Here is an 18,148-nt window from a genome sequence, read left to right on the forward strand (position 1 = left end):
CAAAACCCATCAGATTGGATTCTAATTAGTCATTTTCTCCCCCCTCAGATCCAAGATATCACCATCGAGGAGACCGACAACAAGGAGACCAAGTCCGCCAAGGATGCGCTGCTGCTGTGGTGTCAGATGAAGACCGCCGGCTACCACAACGTGAACGTGCGCAACTTCACGACCTCGTGGCGGGACGGGTTGGCCTTCAACGCCATCATCCACAAGCATCGTCCGGATCTGATCCAGTTCGACAAGCTGACCAAGAACAACCCAATCCAGAACCTGAACAACGCGTTCAACGTGGCCGAGGAGAAGCTCGGTCTGACGAAGCTGCTCGACGCGGAGGACGTGTTCGTCGAGCATCCGGACGAAAAGTCCATCATCACCTACGTCGTCACGTACTATCACTACTTTAGCAAGCTGAAGCAGGAGACGGTGCAGGGCAAGCGTATCGGCAAGGTGGTCGGCATCGCGATGGACAACGACCGCATGATCAACGAGTACGAATCGCTGACGAGCGAGCTGCTCAAGTGGATCGAAGTGACGATCGTGCAGCTCGGAGACCGACAGTTTGCCAACTCGCTGGTCGGCGTTCAGCAGCAGCTGGCGCAGTTCTCCAACTACCGCACCGTCGAGAAACCGCCCAAGTTTGTCGAGAAGGGAAACCTCGAGGTTCTGCTGTTCACACTCCAGTCCAAGATGCGGGCCAACAACCAGAAGCCGTACACGCCGAAGGAGGGCAAGATGATTTCCGACATCAACAAGGCGTGGGAACGCCTCGAAAAATCCGAACACGAGCGTGAACTCGCCCTCCGCGAGGAACTCATCCGCCAGGAGAAGCTCGAACAGCTTGCCGCTCGGTTCAACCGCAAGGCTACCATGCGAGAGACATGGCTGTCGGAGAACCAGCGTCTGGTCAGCACGGACAACTTTGGGTTCGATTTGGCCGCCGTGGAAGCCGCCGCCAAGAAGCACGAAGCCATTGAGACCGACATCTTCGCGTACGAGGAACGTGTCCAGGCCGTGGTTGCCGTTTGCAACGAGCTCGAAGCTGAAAAGTACCACGACATTGAGAGAATCGCCGCTCGCAAGGAGAACGTCCTGCGCCTGTGGAACTATCTGCTAGAACTGCTACGAGCCCGACGAATGCGCTTGGAGTTCTCCATCCAGTTGCAGCAAAACTTCCAGGAGATGATCTACATTCTGGACTCGATGGAGGAGATCAAGCAGCGTCTGCTGACCGACGATTACGGCAAGCATTTGATGGGTGTCGAAGACCTACTTCAGAAGCACTCGCTGGTTGAGGCCGACATCAACGTGCTGGGCGAACGCGTCAAGCAGGTCGTCCAGAACTCGCAGAAATTCCTCGGAGACGAAGAAGGAGGCTACAAACCGTGCGATCCGGCTATCATCGTTGATCGCGTCCAGCGTCTGGAGGATGCTTACGCCGAACTGTGCAAACTGGCCGTCGAGCGTCGTTCCCGGCTGGAAGAGAGCCGCAAGCTGTGGCAGTTCTACTGGGACATGGCCGACGAGGAGAACTGGATCAAGGAGAAGGAACAGATTGTTTCAACCGACGAGATTGGTCACGACTTGACCACCGTCAATCTGCTGCTGTCCAAGCACAAGGCCCTCGAGAAGGAGATCAACTCGCACGAGCAGCAACTGATGGCGGTTAGCACCGTCGGTGACGAGCTGGTCCGCCAGGGTCACTTCGGTGCCGATCGCATCGACGAGCGACTCAAGGAAATCCTGGTCATGTGGAACAACCTGCTTGACCTCAACGTTTCCCGCCGTAAGCGTTTGGAGAACGCCGTCGACTACTTCCAACTGTTTGCCGATGCTGACGATATCGACAACTGGATGCTGGACGCGCTGCGTCTCGTGTCTTCCGAGGACGTTGGCCGTGACGAGGCTAACGTGCAGAGTCTGCTGAAGAAGCACAAGGACGTTGCCGATGAGCTGAAGAATTATGCCGAAACAATCGAACAGCTGCACACGCAAGCCCAGAACCTAACCCTGACCGAACCGGAACAGCAAAAGGTCCAGGAACGTCTCGCCGCCATCGATGCCCGCTACAAGGAACTCATGGAACTGGCCAAACTGCGCAAGCAGCGTCTGCTCGATGCGCTCAGCTTGTACAAGCTCATTTCCGAGAGCGACGGCGTCGAGCAATGGATCGGCGAAAAGGAACGCATGCTCCAAACCATGGTTCCTGGCAAGGACATCGAGGATGTGGAAATTATGAAGCACCGATACGATGGCTTCGACAAGGAGATGAACGCCAACGCGTCGCGTGTTGCCGTCGTCAACCAACTTGCTCGCCAGCTGCTGCATGTTGAACACCCGAACTCGGAGGAAATCATCGAGAAGCAGAACCATCTGAACCAGGCCTGGTCGAAGCTGCGCGAGCAGGCTGAGGGCAAACGCGATGACCTTAAATCTGCCCACGGCGTGCAGACCTTCTACATTGAGTGCCGCGAGACAATCTCCTGGATCGAGGACAAGAAGCGAATCCTCACCGAAACCGACAGCCTCCAGATGGACCTTACGGGTGTCATGACCCTGCAGCGTCGTCTGAGCGGAATGGAACGCGATCTCGCCGCCATCCAGGCCAAGCTGACCGCTCTGGAAAGCGAGGCCGATGCCATCGAGGGTGATCATCCGGAAGAAGCCGCCCTGATCCGCGAGCGTGTTGCCCAAATCCAGGTCATCTGGGAACAGTTGACGCAGATGCTGAAGGAACGCGACTCAAAGCTGGAGGAAGCCGGCGATCTGCACCGTTTCCTGCGCGATCTGGACCACTTCCAGGCCTGGTTGACCAAGACACAGACGGATGTCGCTTCCGAGGACACGCCGACGTCGCTGCCGGAGGCTGAGAAGCTGCTGAACCAACACCAGAGCATCCGCGAGGAAATTGACAACTACACCGAGGATTACACCAAGATGATGGAGTACGGCGAGGGACTCACTTCGGAGCCCACTCAGACCGAAGATCCGCAGTACATGTTCCTGCGTGAGCGTCTCCGTGCTCTGAAGGACGGCTGGGAGGAGCTGCACCAGATGTGGGAGAACCGCCAGGTGCTCCTGTCGCAAAGCCTCGATCAGCAGCTGTTCAACCGCGATGCCCGCCAGGCCGAGGTTCTGCTTAGCCAGCAAGAACACGTTCTCAGCAAGGACGATACTCCGGTTAACCTGGAGCAGGCCGAGAATCAGCTGAAGCGTCACGAAGCGTTCCTCACCACGATGGAAGCCAACGACGAAAAGATCAACACGATCGTCCAGGTGTCGGATCAGCTGGCCGAGAAGCAGCACTTTGACTCCGACAAGATTGGAAAGCGTGCCGAAAGTATCGCTCATCGTCGTGACGACAACCGCAACCGCGCGATTGAACTGCACGAGAAGCTAAAGAACCAGGTCAAGTTGCACGAGTTCCTGCAGGACATTGAAGAGCTGACCGAATGGGTCCAGGAGAAGTACATTACCGCCCAGGATGATACCTACCGCAGCGCCAAAACCGTCCACAGCAAATGGACTCGCCACCAGGCCTTCGAGGCCGAAATTGCCGCCAACAAGGAGCGTCTGCACGAAGCCCAGAAGGCCGCCCAAGAGCTCATGGTTGAGAAGCCAGAGTTCAAGGAAATCATCGAACCCAAGTTGACAGATTTGGCCAAGAACTTTGACGAGCTGGAGACGAGCACCAAGGAGAAGGGAGAGCTGCTGTTCGACGCCAAGCGTGAAGTTATCGTTCAACAGAGCGCCGACGACATTGACTCCTGGATGGACGACCTTGAGAAGCAGATCATCAACACGGACACGGGTAATGATTTGACCTCGGTGAACATCTTGATGCAGAAGCAACAGGTCATCCAGACCCAGATGGCCGTCAAGGCACGCCAAGTGGAGGAACTGGAGAAGCAGACCGAAGTGCTGACCAAGACCGCCCCGCAGGACGTGCTGGAACCGATCGTGGAGAAGAAGACAGCCGTGAACGCTCGGTTTGAAAAGATCAAGGCACCGCTGCTTGAACGCCAGCGTCAGTTGGAGAAGAAGAAGGAAGCCTTCCAGTTCCGTCGTGACGTCGAGGAAGAAAAGTTGTGGATCGACGAGAAGATGCCGCTGGCAAACTCGGAGGAGAACGGCAACTCGCTGTTCAACGTGCACGTGTTGAAGAAGAAGCACCAGTCGCTGAACACCGAGATCGATAACCACGAGCCGAGGATTATGACGATTTGCAACAACGGACAGAAGCTGATCGACGAAGGACACGAGGATGCTTCCCAGTTTGCTGACTTGATCAGTCAGTTGACGCAAAAGTGGCAGGAGCTGAAGGACTCTATCGACAACCGTCACAAGCAGCTGGATCAGTCGGAGAAGGTGCAGCAGTACTTCTTCGATGCGGCCGAAGCGGAATCGTGGATGAGCGAACAAGAGTTGTACATGATGGTGGAGGATCGTGGAAAGGACGAAATTTCCGCCCAGAACTTGATGAAGAAGCACGAAACGTTGGAGCAGTCTGTTGAGGACTACGCCGATACTATCCGGCAGTTGGGAGAAACTGCCCGTCAGTTGACTACGGAACAGCATGCTTACAGCGATCAGGTCTCGGTGAAACAGTCTCAGCTGGACAAATTGTACGCTGGATTGAAGGACCTCGCGGGAGAACGTCGTGCCCGTCTGGATGAAGCTCTGCAGCTGTTTATGCTGAACCGTGAAGTTGACGACCTGGAGCAATGGATTGCCGAGCGTGAGTTGGTCGCTGGATCGCACGAGCTGGGCCAGGACTACGACCACATTACGCTGCTCTGGGAACGGTTCAACGAGTTTGCCCAGGACACGGCTGCCGTCGGAAGCGAGCGTGTGGCCAAGGCCAACGGCATTGCTGACGATCTGATTCACGCCGGACACTCGGACAGTGCAACGATAGCGGAATGGAAGGACGGATTGAACGAGTCGTGGCAAGACCTGCTGGAGCTGATTGAAACCAGGAAGGCGATGCTGGCTGCCTCGCGCGAACTGCACAAATTCTTCCACGACTGCAAGGACGTTCTGGGACGCATCATCGAGAAGCAGCATGGAGTCTCGGATGAGCTGGGTCGCGATGCCGGATCGGTGTCGACACTTCAGCGTAAACACCAGAACTTTATCCAGGACCTTATGACGCTCCATTCGCAAGTGCAACAGATTCAGGAAGAATCATCGAAGCTTCAGGCCGCTTACGCCGGCGAGAAGGCTCGGGAAATCACGAACCGCGAACACGAAGTGCTCGCCGCGTGGGCCAACCTGCAGGGCATGTGTGACGCACGGAAAAACAAACTCGCCGACACCGGAGACCTGTTCAAGTTCTTCAACATGGTTCGCACGCTGATGCTGTGGATGGAGGACGTCGTCCGGCAGATGAACACCTCGGAGAAGCCACGCGACGTTTCCGGCGTCGAGCTGCTGATGAACAACCACCAGAGCTTGAAGGCCGAAATCGACACCCGCGAGGACAACTTCTCCGCGTGTCTCGCCCTCGGTAAGGAACTGCTCGCCCGGAATCACTACGCTTCGGCAGACATTAAGGAACGCCTGCTCCAGCTGACCAACAGCAGAAACGCGCTGCTGCACCGGTGGGAGGAACGCTGGGAGAATCTGCAACTGAGTAAGTGTTTTTTTTAACTGTTTGAGAGTGCGATGGAGTTGCTGACGTTTGTTTTCATTGCAGTTCTGGAAGTGTATCAGTTTGCCCGTGACGCCGCCGTCGCCGAGGCTTGGTTGATCGCGCAGGAGCCGTACCTGATGTCTACGGAGCTCGGCCACACGATCGACGAGGTCGAGAACCTGATCAAGAAGCACGAGGCGTTCGAGAAGTCCGCCGCAGCACAAGAGGAACGTTTCAGCGCTTTGGAGCGATTGACAACGGTGAGACTTGGAAGACTTTGAAGACTTGGAATTTTAAATGGCTTCTTGTTTGCAGTTTGAGCTCAAAGAAATGAAACGTCGCCAGGAGGCAGCGGAAGAGGCTGAACGTCAGCGTTTGCAGGCGGAAGCGGAGGCAAAGGCCGCGGCGGAAGCCGAAGCAGAGGCGGCACGGCAAGCGGAAGCGGCCGCGCGAGACCAGGCCGATGCGCCCGGATCGCCACATTCCACGAAGGAGCTGGAATCAGGTAAATTGAGACTACTTCTAATGTTTTGGTACCAGGTTCACTGACCCCCGCCCAAACGCCGGTTATTACAACTACTACTACTAATATCTAAACTACATCCACTAACTCTCAACATGAATATACTTGGTACCCAACCTAGCTATTGCTAATCACATTGAACCGCTATCACGTATAGAATTTGTCTTCCCCAAGTCCTGTCCCGTTGAAACGTAACAACTCTGTCCAGAGACGCCACGAGTCACGCGTGCTAAAGCTATTTGAACTGTACATCAGTAAAAGATCCCTGTACCTTTAATATTGAGTCCCACTCTTTCACCGCTGCTCCAAAATGCTAAACAAACCAAAAGTACACAAAACGACTGCATTCGATCAACTAGTTTAAAAAAATGATAAAAAATAATCTGGAATGTGTGTGCTTAAGTCCACTCAATGACTTCCGTCGATGCCACCAAAGCTCCGTGCTAGATTGGACTTTAAACAAAACCAAGTGTTCCGACGATGCCATGGCTGGTTTAAAAAATAACCTTTTGATCGAATGCAGCCGTTTTACAATCACACACTCACACTAACACTCTTAATTCTCTTACCCGCTCACACTCTTACACGCTGCCAACGAAAATAACAACAACCAACTAATCGAAACTGTATCTGACTAAATTTCTAACACAAACACACTGTTTTAATCAGTCACTATGCGCGCAACTTCACCTGTAGAAAAAGAAAGACCTATTTCCCAGCCAGGTACTTATCAACTGACCTTACTAACCCTCATTCGAGAAACGTTCTAAATTTTACCCGCTAGCCAGTGCTTGAATGTATCGTGCTTATTTGAACCAGTGCTTAATTTTGGGTTTTTTAAATCGCTTTTATTTTTCTTGGGTAAAACAACGCAAACGAATCTTTATCCCTCTGTCTTTCAAGAAAAAAAAAATGCGGTGTTTGTCTACTTTCTGCTCTACATTTGGGAAACGCTTGTCTCTTTCTCTTCGTCTGTAGGGTATTTGTATAGAATCTAAGTGTCGACTTTTTTCGGTGTAGTTGGTAATGATTAATGTTTGGTTTTGGTGGTGGTGCTTAAGGTAAGCTAGTTAAGGACTAACTTGTTGGTATTATCAGTAGTAAATAATGACACTTTACAACACAGTTAGGGCTTTTTACTTATCTTTTTTAACCTGATTTATTATAAGGCATGATTATTGTTTCTTTTACACGTGACTTAACACCTTTGTACAGTGCATGCCGAAACTAAACCGGGTCGGGAAGCAAAGCAGATTCCGAGACCTGCGAGCTCGCGAACTGGCACGCTGCCCAAATACCCTTCCAGTAAGTATTCTCGTTTGTGGTTTTGGCTTTTATCTTTTGTTTTTGTGTGTAACGTAACGCTCAACTGATTTGAGAGACCAATCCGGGATGGACGCTAATCACTTGGAAACAAAAAAAAAATCGCACTCGGTGCTGGGAGCGCACAAATCGGCTAAATCAACCCAACAAAATTGAAAAAATTGTCAACCAGAAAAAAATCTACATTTTATCATTTTTACTTGTGTTTGTGTATTTTGTGTCACACGTTTGTTTGCGTTTACATTTGTCGCTCATTTGAAAAACAAAAAACCTCGCAAGTAGCTGGCACCGACGCACCCAGCACCAGCACCGCCACCACCCCGCGGAGGCACTCGGGCACGCCGAAAGAGCGCTCCGCCAGCAGCGCCAGTGCCAGCGCGTCCAAAGTCAGCCGAAGATCTCGCTCCAAGAGCCCGTTCCGGAGTTTCCGCTGGAAGCGGGGCACCTCCAAGGCCGAAGTATCCGACGACGAAGGAGGTATCGAAAACAAACAAAAATCTGTGCTTTTATTCTTTATCTCATATTATCCCTAAATTCTCATCGAACTACGGTAGTGTAGAACCATCTCTCACTGTGTCTCTTGTGCATGATCTGTTTGTTGTTTCGTGAACTGTTTCTTTCCCTCTATTTAGTGCAAACCTAAATATAGTGTCAAGTAGTGCCAACCCCCCTAACTATGTGATAGAGACCGAGACCGACCGATCGTGTTTGCCCATGAAACAGCGAAAGTAGATAAACACCCCACGAACTTTCCAGCAGTTTCTTTAGAATGAAATGTTTACCAGAATATTTTCCAAATTCAAAATTTATCAGTTCTCTCTATTAGCGATTTGTATTGGCCAGAAGTTAGTTGCTGCTGAACATCAGGAAAAGGTTTTGAACGCAGAAAAACTAATACATTGTTCATCTTTCCCTCGCGCGACTCGCAAACAGATCGTCCCAGCCCCGGAGGAACCGATGAGGGCGCCCAGGAAGGTATCCTCACCCGGAAGCACGAGTGGGAGTCTACGACGAAGAAGGCATCGAACCGGTCATGGGATAAGGTAAGATATGCAAAGATTTATTTATTTTGTTATTGGAGAAGTCGCCCACTCCAACTTCAGCTCTCTAAAAAGATCCGACTCCACCAAAACTTCCTTGTAAAGTAATTTGAAATTAGCGGACTCCGAATCCGGCATCTAAATGTTGAGAGACTTCAACTCCAAATCCTCGAAAAGTATCCGACTTTACAGCCTTGAAAAATCCATCAGGAAAAAAAATATCTTAGCTAACTTAGTCCCACTGCCCTGAAAATTCCAGTCCATAGAGAAGAACAATATTTAGAAGAAAAAAAAACCTTGAACCAGGGGCGCCGACTCTGGGGGGGCACGGTACTTTTTGCCCCCCCCCCCCTAAAATTTGGCTGGGGGGGCAGCCCATACATTGTGCCCCCCAGAAATTTTGGAAGAAAAATATTTCTATTTCAAATATTAAAAAAAATACAGAAATGATTGAAAATAATATCTAAAACTTAAATGGAACATTGTTTGTACACACGGATAGAATTCTTGTAAGCGAATCCGTAAAAAAGCTCAAAAACATTTGTTGTTTTCGAAATCGCTCAAATTTTTTGAACAAAATTGTTTACAATTTTCTGGATTTAGATGCATTTTTTTCTAAATCGACAACGTTTTATCTATACCACTGTGCTCTCTAGGAAAATCAGTAAGCTTAGTACAAGAGCACAGAGGCATCGGTATATGATTTGAGAGATGTCGTCAACATAGATTTTACGGATTTGCTCATAAGATTTCTATCTGTGCATGTTGTTCCAAAAACAAAACCAATGTACTTTTTCCATAGCACCTTATCTACAATAAAACTTACGCAAACTCTTGCGAAAACAATCATCAAGTTTTCAAACGAAACATTTCTTGACTGCTTTACATTTACAAAAAAGCTGATAAATTCAATTATTTTTTGGGTAATTTTAGAAAGGATTTGAAAAGATTAAAAATACATTTCTTAACCGTTCTATACCAATTTTAGCCGAAAAACACAATTGTTTCAAAAAAAGTAAATTTTTGAAAACTAGCGCACCGCTTTACTGAGACAATTCCACATTATAATTTATTTATGATCGATTTAAAAAAATAAAAAGGCTATAGAAATTTTAACCTGCACCCTCAAAAAATATGCCAAAAAAATCAGGGAGTAGAAAATAATAATATAAATAGAAAATTAAATTCTTAAATTCTTAAATTCTTAAATTCTTAAATTCTTAAATTCTTAAATTCTTAAATTCTTAAATTCTTAAATTCTTAAATTCTTAAATTCTTAAATTCTTAAATTCTTAAATTCTTAAATTCTTAAATTCTTAAATTCTTAAATTCTTAAATTCTTAAATTCTTAAATTCTTAAATTCTTAAATTCTTAAATTCTTAAATTCTTAAATTCTTAAATTCTTAAATTCTTGAATTCTTAAATTGTTAAATTGTTAAATTCTTAAATTTTTAAATTCTTAAATTCTTAAATTCTTAAAAAATCTATTGATGTATCAGAATTTAGAAATTTTCAATTTTTTTAAACATTGAATTTAATTGTTATTTCTAATTTTCTGATTGTTTAAATTTCTGCTTTTGATTTCTTAACATTTTCAAGCCATTAGTTTTTCAACCCTAGAATTTTTTTTATACTACAGTGAAACCTGTTTTTATGCGATGCGTTACGTTTTTCTAATTTGTAAATTTCGCTGGAACGATGCAACATTTTTCAAATCTTTTGGAAGCAATTTTTAGGTTTTGTTCAGATCTACAAATCGCTTTTTGAAGCTTCCAAAAATATTGTAGGGTTTAAGAGTAATCTACGAAACAAAAAGCGTAACGCTACAGAGGTTTCTCTGTATTAATTTTTTTTTTAATTTTAGAATATTGAATTTGGTGTATCTGTTTTTTTTTTTATCTAAACTGCAGATTTGAAAAATGGATGTTTATTTTAATGTGTTTTTGTATTCTTAAATTTCTGAAGTTCTAAATTTTTTCCTTTTTACTTTTGTTTTTATTTTTAGAATATTGGTATTGTTGAATTTCTAAATATCTGATTATTTTTATTATTGACTGTTACTTCTAGGAAATAACTGAAAATATGCTAATGGGAATGAATTCGCCTCAGAACATATAAAAAATTCCCCCAATTATCTCAATCACGTTTTAATAAACCATCTATTTCTAAAAAAAAAAATGATTCCGGATGAAAAAATCCGTATCACATCGTAAAAAAATTATTAAAATTCGTGATACACAAGAAACTTTAACATCTAATCGCCACTTTTACCTATCGATTTCGGAAAACAACCGTGCCCCCCCAACATTTTGGACTAGTCGGCGCCCCTGCAGAATCTCATGATTTTGTTGTTGTCAGGATTCTGTTTTCAATGCCTTTATACCCGTTTTGTGCCTTCCGAGGAGTATTGCTAAGGAGGAAGTGTTTTCTCTTTTTTTTTTGTTTTGCCTTTTGGCCAAGAGAGCTCGTCAAGCGTTCATTGGAAATACATCAAAACTTTAACCCCATTTCTCTTTCCTTCTTTTTAGGTTTACTGCGTGGCCCGTAACGGTCGCCTGACGTTCTTCAAGGACCAGAAGTCGGCCAAACTCGTCCCGGAGCAGACGTTCCGCGGGGAACCGCCGCTAGAGCTGAAGGGAGCGCGCATCGAAATTGCCACTGACTACACCAAGAAGAAGCATGTGTTCAGAATAAAGTATGGCAATACTGGAAAGAAGGACTGCTGGGAACTATGTATTAATGCATGTGAAATTTTGTGTTCTCGTTTTAGGCTGTCGAACGGCGCCGAATTCCTGCAGCAGTGTCACGACGACCTCGAGATGAACCAATGGGTAACTGCTTTGAAAGCCCAGTGCGAGCTTGACGCTAGCGGTGAAGGCCGTTCGTTAACGTTGCCAGCCTCATCACAGAAAGATGAACAAAAGAGACGGTCATTCTTTACACTGAAGAAAAAGTAAATTGGATTTTACACCTTTTCTTCCCCCTTTTTCCCTTCTTTACACGAACACAAACACACACAGATACACTTACACTCACTCACACACACCCAGTCACACACCTACACTGAAACAAGTCAAAATTTACAAACAAATCTCACCACGACAATGACCGAAAGCATTCTCACGTATGATAGTCAATACCATCATTTCACCCCAACGACGACAGACGCGCGCGCGCACGTGAATCTTTCACCAAATGTGTTTGTGCTTGTCTCTTGTCACACCTAGTGCGTTCAAAAGTCTTTTGTTATTTAATTTTATATTGTTTGACATCTCGCCTCGAGGCTTCTGCTGTGAGAGATCACAACGTTTTTTTTATTTGTTTTAGAGTTTTAAGTTGTGTTTTGTTTTGCTCATCTGTTCCGTTATAAGTTTCTATTGTTGTCAACAAAAAACAAGTATCTTTTATTCACCACACTTGGTTATGTCACCCACCGCATCATCACAGCACAGCACACACGTTCTTTTTAGGGATTGTTTTTCATGATCACATCACATCACTCTATCTTTATTCACGCGTTACGCATGTTATGATTCGGTTTGTTCTTGTTTTGTTTTCGTTTGATGAATGCTTTCGTATGACATTGGTGATTATTTAATAAGTCTAAATTACATGTATTCGAACACAAGAGCAGCACAATTGTATTGGTAACTGGGCTTAAAATTTAATGCTATTTTATTTTTTTTAGGTATTTGGTTTTGTTATGTTTGTTTATTGATTTGACTTGACTCATTAATTTTATAAAAGTTATGGCAATTGAATTAACATGAAACAAAAAACACATGAATTTCATGTAAAATTCACTTATCGATGCCCGTGTGCTCTCTTGTTCTATCTAGATATTAATCTCAGAAAACTTAGTACAAAAGAGCACACAGGCATCGTTATGTCAGAACATACAAGAAAATGAATGAAAATGAAATTTTGGAAAATCGTAAGAAATACTTCCTGGCTCGGTTCTTTAGGTAAAAATAAGTAACTGTGCAAATTTTGAGCCAAATCGGTAAAGGGTTAATGGTCGCTTTTTATCATTGAAGTTTTTATGGGAAAAATCGAAAAAATGTATAGGCAAAAGCAAAAATTTCAAAATTCCGCTTGAAGGTGGCGTTAAATGTGTCGGATTATTATTGTCAAGTCATTTTTTTTTCATTGTCAAGTATTCTCATACTTCTTATGTAAAATTGTATGAAAAACAGCTTTGTCAAAGACCGCAAAACAATCCGAGTTAACCCTGACGAGTTATTAACGGCTTAAAGAAAACGTTTTTGTATGAAGAGGTTTTTTTTCCAACTTCAACGATAAAAAGCGAACCTTAACCGATTTCGCTCAAAATTTTCACAGCTACTTATTTTACTAAGGAATTGAATCAGAGGGTATCCCTGACGTCGATTTTTTTTATTATTAATGTTCATTCATGCTTTTGAAATATCTGTGTCTTGAGAACAGATTTTCTGATCAATTTGGTATCTTCGACAGTTGTAGATATTACTTAGGACCAAGTTGATTAAAATTAATTCCGCAGGGTTGCCAATTTTTCAACAAAAAAATCATAATTTTTAAGAAAACGTGAAAAAAAAGTTGGAAAAAAACTTTTACAGTCATCCTACATATTCGGAACACCCACAAATTCGGAACACTTTTATGATAATTTGTCAATAGCATGCCAAAAGTAGCTTTTCTGTCGACCTTACTATTTTTAGAACCTTCATTTGGACATTATTTTTCTATTTCAATAGTAAAAGTAGTACTTTTTGAACAAAAAACTTCATTCCAAGACTATTTTGTCCAAAGCAGCAAAACACTGCCTCCAAATTGCCTGTTTCATAATTGTGGGATGTTATTGTGCCTCCCACAATTGTGGAACACCTGAATTTAACTGATATTTTCACAAAAAAAGTTATCAAACCATGTTTAAAACATCACTAAGCTTGAGTTTCATTGGTTTCAGTGTGTGAAGTCATTATTTGGTAATAAATATGTACTCCTGGAGAGATCCAAAGTTTGTTTACATTCGTAAGAAAAAAGTGTTTCGAATTTGTGGATTTCAAGGGTCAAAGTAATTCTTCAAAAACTTCATATAAAAGTTTAAATTTGCAGATGTTCGATACAGCATTCGAAAGATTGCAAGAAAAGCTTTCAAATGAAAATAAAAGCGAATCATTAAGTTCAATTATAGATTTGCTATGATTTTTTGAACATTGGCCGATCTGGAAACCGTTCCGAATATGTGGGATGACTGTACTCTATTTTTAGAATTTGATACCGTGTAACGTTTTCAAATTATAGCATCTTAAAATGATTTTTTTTTTTGTTAAAAACGTGACTTTTTTACCAGTAAAAGTCTTGACATAGCTTGACCGTCTCTGAAAATATGGTTTCTTTTTGGTTTTGTTGTTTTTTTTTTTGGTTGACTATATTCCGCATCTGAAAGAAAAGGAGTGTTTTTTTTTTTTGCAAAAAACTGCATTTAAAAACTTCAATAACTAGTGATTCATATGTTCACTGTCATAATTTTGTTTGTATCCATAAACCACGTGGACACTTTTTTGAAATTTTTTTTTTTTTGTTTGGCAATTAGGGTGACCTACATCGTGCTAGGGTGGTTCGAAAAATGGCAATTTTCATCATTTTTCGCAAAAACCACTTTTCTAAAAAAAAAAATCATATCTCCGTGCCATTTCATCCGATTTTAGCTGTACAAAAGAATGGTGATTAGTTTGGCTATTTGAGAAAAATAGTAAGAAGTTTAAAAAATCTAGCTTAATATTTAAAAAAGTCGTATGAAAACTTAAAATGGCGTTTTGACCGTGTCTGGACCAAAGAGCCTATGTCTGAAAATATTTTTTATCGGATTCCTCGGAAAATTTCACATAACATTTCAAAAAATTGGTGATGGCGAACCGTACGTTTCCAAGATATGATTTTTTGAAAATAAAAACTGAGTTTTACGCGCATAATTAGGTTAATTGTGTCTTTTTGACTTTGAATAACGTCTTATTCGAAGGTATTGGGGTGCCACTTTAAAAAAATAGCGCGCCGCATGCAATGGACAGTGCCGTCTAATTTTTTAACCATTCAATTCGAAATTTATTCAGCAATTTTCTTTCAAACTTTCCGCAAAATTATTCTACTGACGACAAATTAAATGTTTTAGAATGTTTTCAAAATGCAGAGAATTTGCAAGCAGATTACTTAAGAAGCTTAAGAAAAAACTTAAATTGTTGGGAGCTTTGTTTAGTAGACTCAAAACTAGTACGTCTACTCTATTTAGCTTTTGAATATTTTTTTGTTCATTTATTTGCACATCGCAAAGCTTTTATTTTACTAGAAACTAAGTTACACCCATACAATTGTGCTTGCTGCAAAACACAAAATTCCGAAATGTTTAGAAATAAGTTAGTTTTAACGAAAAAAATATCCAAATTTTTAATCTCCATTTTATCCGTTTTCTCTTCTTCGTTTCCTTTCATTTTATTTACAGTTAAAATCTTTACAAAAACATACATGATCCGCTAACGACACATCTAAGTAAAAAGCAAGAATGAGCAGCAAAACTGTACTACAATACCAACACGCCCCTCCCAATTGGACGACCTTCTTCTTCTGTTTTAACTTAAAATTGCGCTAGTGAAATTGTCGAAAGTACGTACTATTTGTAAAACCCTTCGCCGCGCAACGACAAATAGCAAAAGTGAGAGAGAGCGAAGCAAAAGCGCGCGCAACAGATTTCCTAACAAAAAACAAAAACAAAAAAGCGAAAGTCAGTCTACGTTTTTTCTCCAAAACTCTTTGTACTATATAACTGTGTAACACAAACACAGGGCCGCCACCAAACCTGTTTGGGGCGCAAGCAACTGCTTTCAGGGTTTTCCTTTTTGACCTTCATCAGTACACGCATCATCATCAAATCACACACACAAAAAAACTCTTATAGCGGAAAATTATTAACAAAAAAGAAAGAAACATGTTTTATGTGGTAGCGTCTTCGCAAATCATATTATATAGAGAAAGCCTAGAATACACACACAGACAGACAGAGCAGAACACAAATAATAGTCCCCTTGAACCAGCAAAAAAATGATGTTTAGATAAGTGACACACAGTTAAAACACTCTGCTAAAGCTGATTTGGAACCAAATTTGACACGAAGGATAGAGGAAGAAAACCTTAATGTGTAAGCACCTGACGAAGAATATTTTTAACAACAATCTGTGTATAAAAAAAAGCAAGTCGAAAAGTATCTAAATAATAAAATATTTATTTTATCCTAATCGAAGACAAAACACAAACACAAAAGTCAGCAGCGAAGAGAAAAAAAGGCAAACAAACGAGATTCAACTCTTCTACCGGCATCTAATTACGCGCACGTTCTTCGGTTTCGTTTCGCGAGAAAAGAAACTGGAAGGTATTGCAAATATCACAAACAAACACACACGAAACGACACGACACGATGTCCGCGCAAAATGTGGCCAGTATGTGGCCAGTGCCGATGGGTCGCCACCAGCTTGTAGTAGAGAACAACTTGATTTCTTTATTTTACAAACGAATAAAAAAAGTTCAAGAAAAACAAAAAACAGTTGTGCAGTGCAAGTTCTTCTACCTAGTATTCGGTATGTGAAAGAAAGTTTTAAAAATTGCAAGCTTAAATGGGCCAAGGGCAAGGGCAGAGGGTGTGGTGTTCAAGGTCTCCAATTTGTTGTGTTCACGCCAGAAACTAATGTCATGCTTGCCGCAAAATTCGCTTCCCCTTTTTATATAGTCGTGTGCGTGTTTGATTGAGGGCGACGCCTCTAGTTGTGTGCTGCAGAGATCGGTATAGCCATGATCTAAGCAACCTGTGACTATCCGTCGATCGCAGTAACCAGTGCTGTCACCTGTCGGGAATTTTCATAGTTGGTTTCTTAAGTCATGGCTACGTTGATCTTACAACATTGTGTGTGAACGCGCGCGCTTTCCAGTATGATAGCAATAGCAAATATGTGCAGCACAAAAGTTAATTCAGAGAGAGATAAAACACTCTTCTTTTTGGGTTCCAAGTCCAACCAATATTTTCAGTAAAGTGCAAGTTACACCTCTTTTTCTATCAGTCTTCACACAAAAACCCCTTTTTAATTTCGACTCTAGCATGTAAGAAGGAGGAGAATTACAGCAGCGCGCAGAAGAGGAGCAGAAAATAGTTGATAGCTATTTGTCTTATAGCGTTAGTGGATTGGCCGACGACGACGACGGGGACGCAACGATCTTCGAAAGAGAGAAAGAGACAGAAAGAATGTGCAGATTGTGGCGCGGCGAACGAGGCACGAAGTACTGAACGCGGAGTCATGAAGAGAGCACGCACGGTCGTCGGCCACTTATTGGTTAATATTAATGAGAAAAAAGAAGAAAATTAAATGATAATATATAAAGAAGAAAACAACAAAAATGTATTTGCAATATATTATACAAAATGAAGCAAAAACCTTTTCAACCGTCGTCGTTTCGGTACACAAGAGATACAATTATTTTGAGAGGGATAAATCAACAATAATCATAGTGTTTTGCTTATTTGTAGAACCTACAATGGTACATTATTTATTTTATTATTGTCTAATTTAGTATGTACTAAATGCGCAGCGTTAGAGAAAATTAAAGATAAAAAAAAATAAAAAAAGCAAATTTAATATATATTAGATCGCTTCTGTAAAAGCAAGTTTGTTTTATACAACAACAACAAAAAGCATACATAAAATCAATCAAGTATATTTTTTAAACTGCCAGCTTGTGAGAGTAAAGAGAACAACAACAACAACAAATAAAGATATATTCAACTATTATTCGAACTTGTTTTACTTGAGCGCAAAAGAAATTGGAGAAAGCGGCTGCTGCCAGCCACCCCCAAAATCAAATTCGTGAAACACAAAAAATCATGCAATTAAATCAGCAAACACACACGCAAAACGCATCGTGACACTCGAACACACACACACGCGCGCGCTGTCGCAGCAGAACTCAAAACAAGAGACGAAAGTGCACTTCCGGTAGAAAATAGGATGGGCTAAAGTTAAGCGGCGCTTGCGCGAATAGTACATCCGATTTTCACTTTATCTGCAGTTTCTCTTGGCGCGTGCATTCAGCAAGAAAGAAAAGGAAAACAAAGAAGAAACAAGAAAAATTACTAAATGATAAGATTAAAGAGATATTTACATCTATTAATTCAACTTTATTTTATAAAAAAAAACAATGGCTAAGGCAAACAGAAGAAACAACAAAAAAGTGTAAAAGTATATCTGAAGAAATCAAGGAAAAAAAGTACACTTGATATTAAAAAATGGAAATGCTAACAAAAAATCAATATTTAATTGTTATCAAAAGTAATAAGATCAAACGAAAAACGCTACTTTGAAATTTCAAAATAAAACAAAAATATAAATATAACCGAAAAGCTTATCTTTTTGATATCACAAACCCTTCAGTTTAATCTGAGAATCCGTTGTTAGTTTTTGGCCTCTTTAGCGGACAATGACTTTGTTTAGGATGCATCAACTTTAGTCTTTTGAGACTTTTCTAAATCTTTTCTTATTTGCAGGACAGTTGCTTTGGAGAATTTGAACGGTTCGCGTCGCGGTCAACAAGCCGGATTTTCGTT

General features: G+C 42.5%; 1 protein-coding gene across 8 annotated transcripts in view; it reads left to right on the forward strand.

Annotated features, from left to right (window-relative positions):
* Positions 1-17,758, forward strand: part of LOC120414981 (spectrin beta chain) — a 70,538-nt gene extending 52,780 nt beyond the window's left edge. For 2 of the 8 annotated variants that reach the window (XM_039576325.2, XM_039576326.2), the window contains exons 4-12: positions 49-5,635; positions 5,699-5,895; positions 5,951-6,140; positions 7,374-7,463; positions 7,764-7,958; positions 8,415-8,524; positions 11,051-11,217; positions 11,293-11,475; positions 15,004-17,758. In XM_039576325.2, coding sequence (XP_039432259.1) covers positions 49-5,635; positions 5,699-5,895; positions 5,951-6,140; positions 7,374-7,463; positions 7,764-7,958; positions 8,415-8,524; positions 11,051-11,217; positions 11,293-11,475; positions 15,004-15,007 — 6,723 coding nt within the window. In that variant the 3' untranslated portion in view covers positions 15,008-17,758. Of the gene's footprint in view, positions 1-48; positions 5,636-5,698; positions 5,896-5,950; positions 6,141-6,827; positions 6,882-7,373; positions 7,464-7,760; positions 7,959-8,414; positions 8,525-11,050; positions 11,218-11,292; positions 11,481-15,003 lie in introns of those variants that run through there. The other 6 variants (XM_039576328.2, XM_052708176.1, XM_039576327.2 and 3 more) reach the window with 6 other exon arrangements.
* Positions 17,759-18,148: the final 390 nt, after the last annotated feature.

Source organism: Culex pipiens, chromosome 2 (assembly GCF_016801865.2).
Source record: "Culex pipiens pallens isolate TS chromosome 2, TS_CPP_V2, whole genome shotgun sequence".
NCBI classification, from domain to species: Eukaryota; Metazoa; Arthropoda; class Insecta; order Diptera; family Culicidae; genus Culex; species Culex pipiens.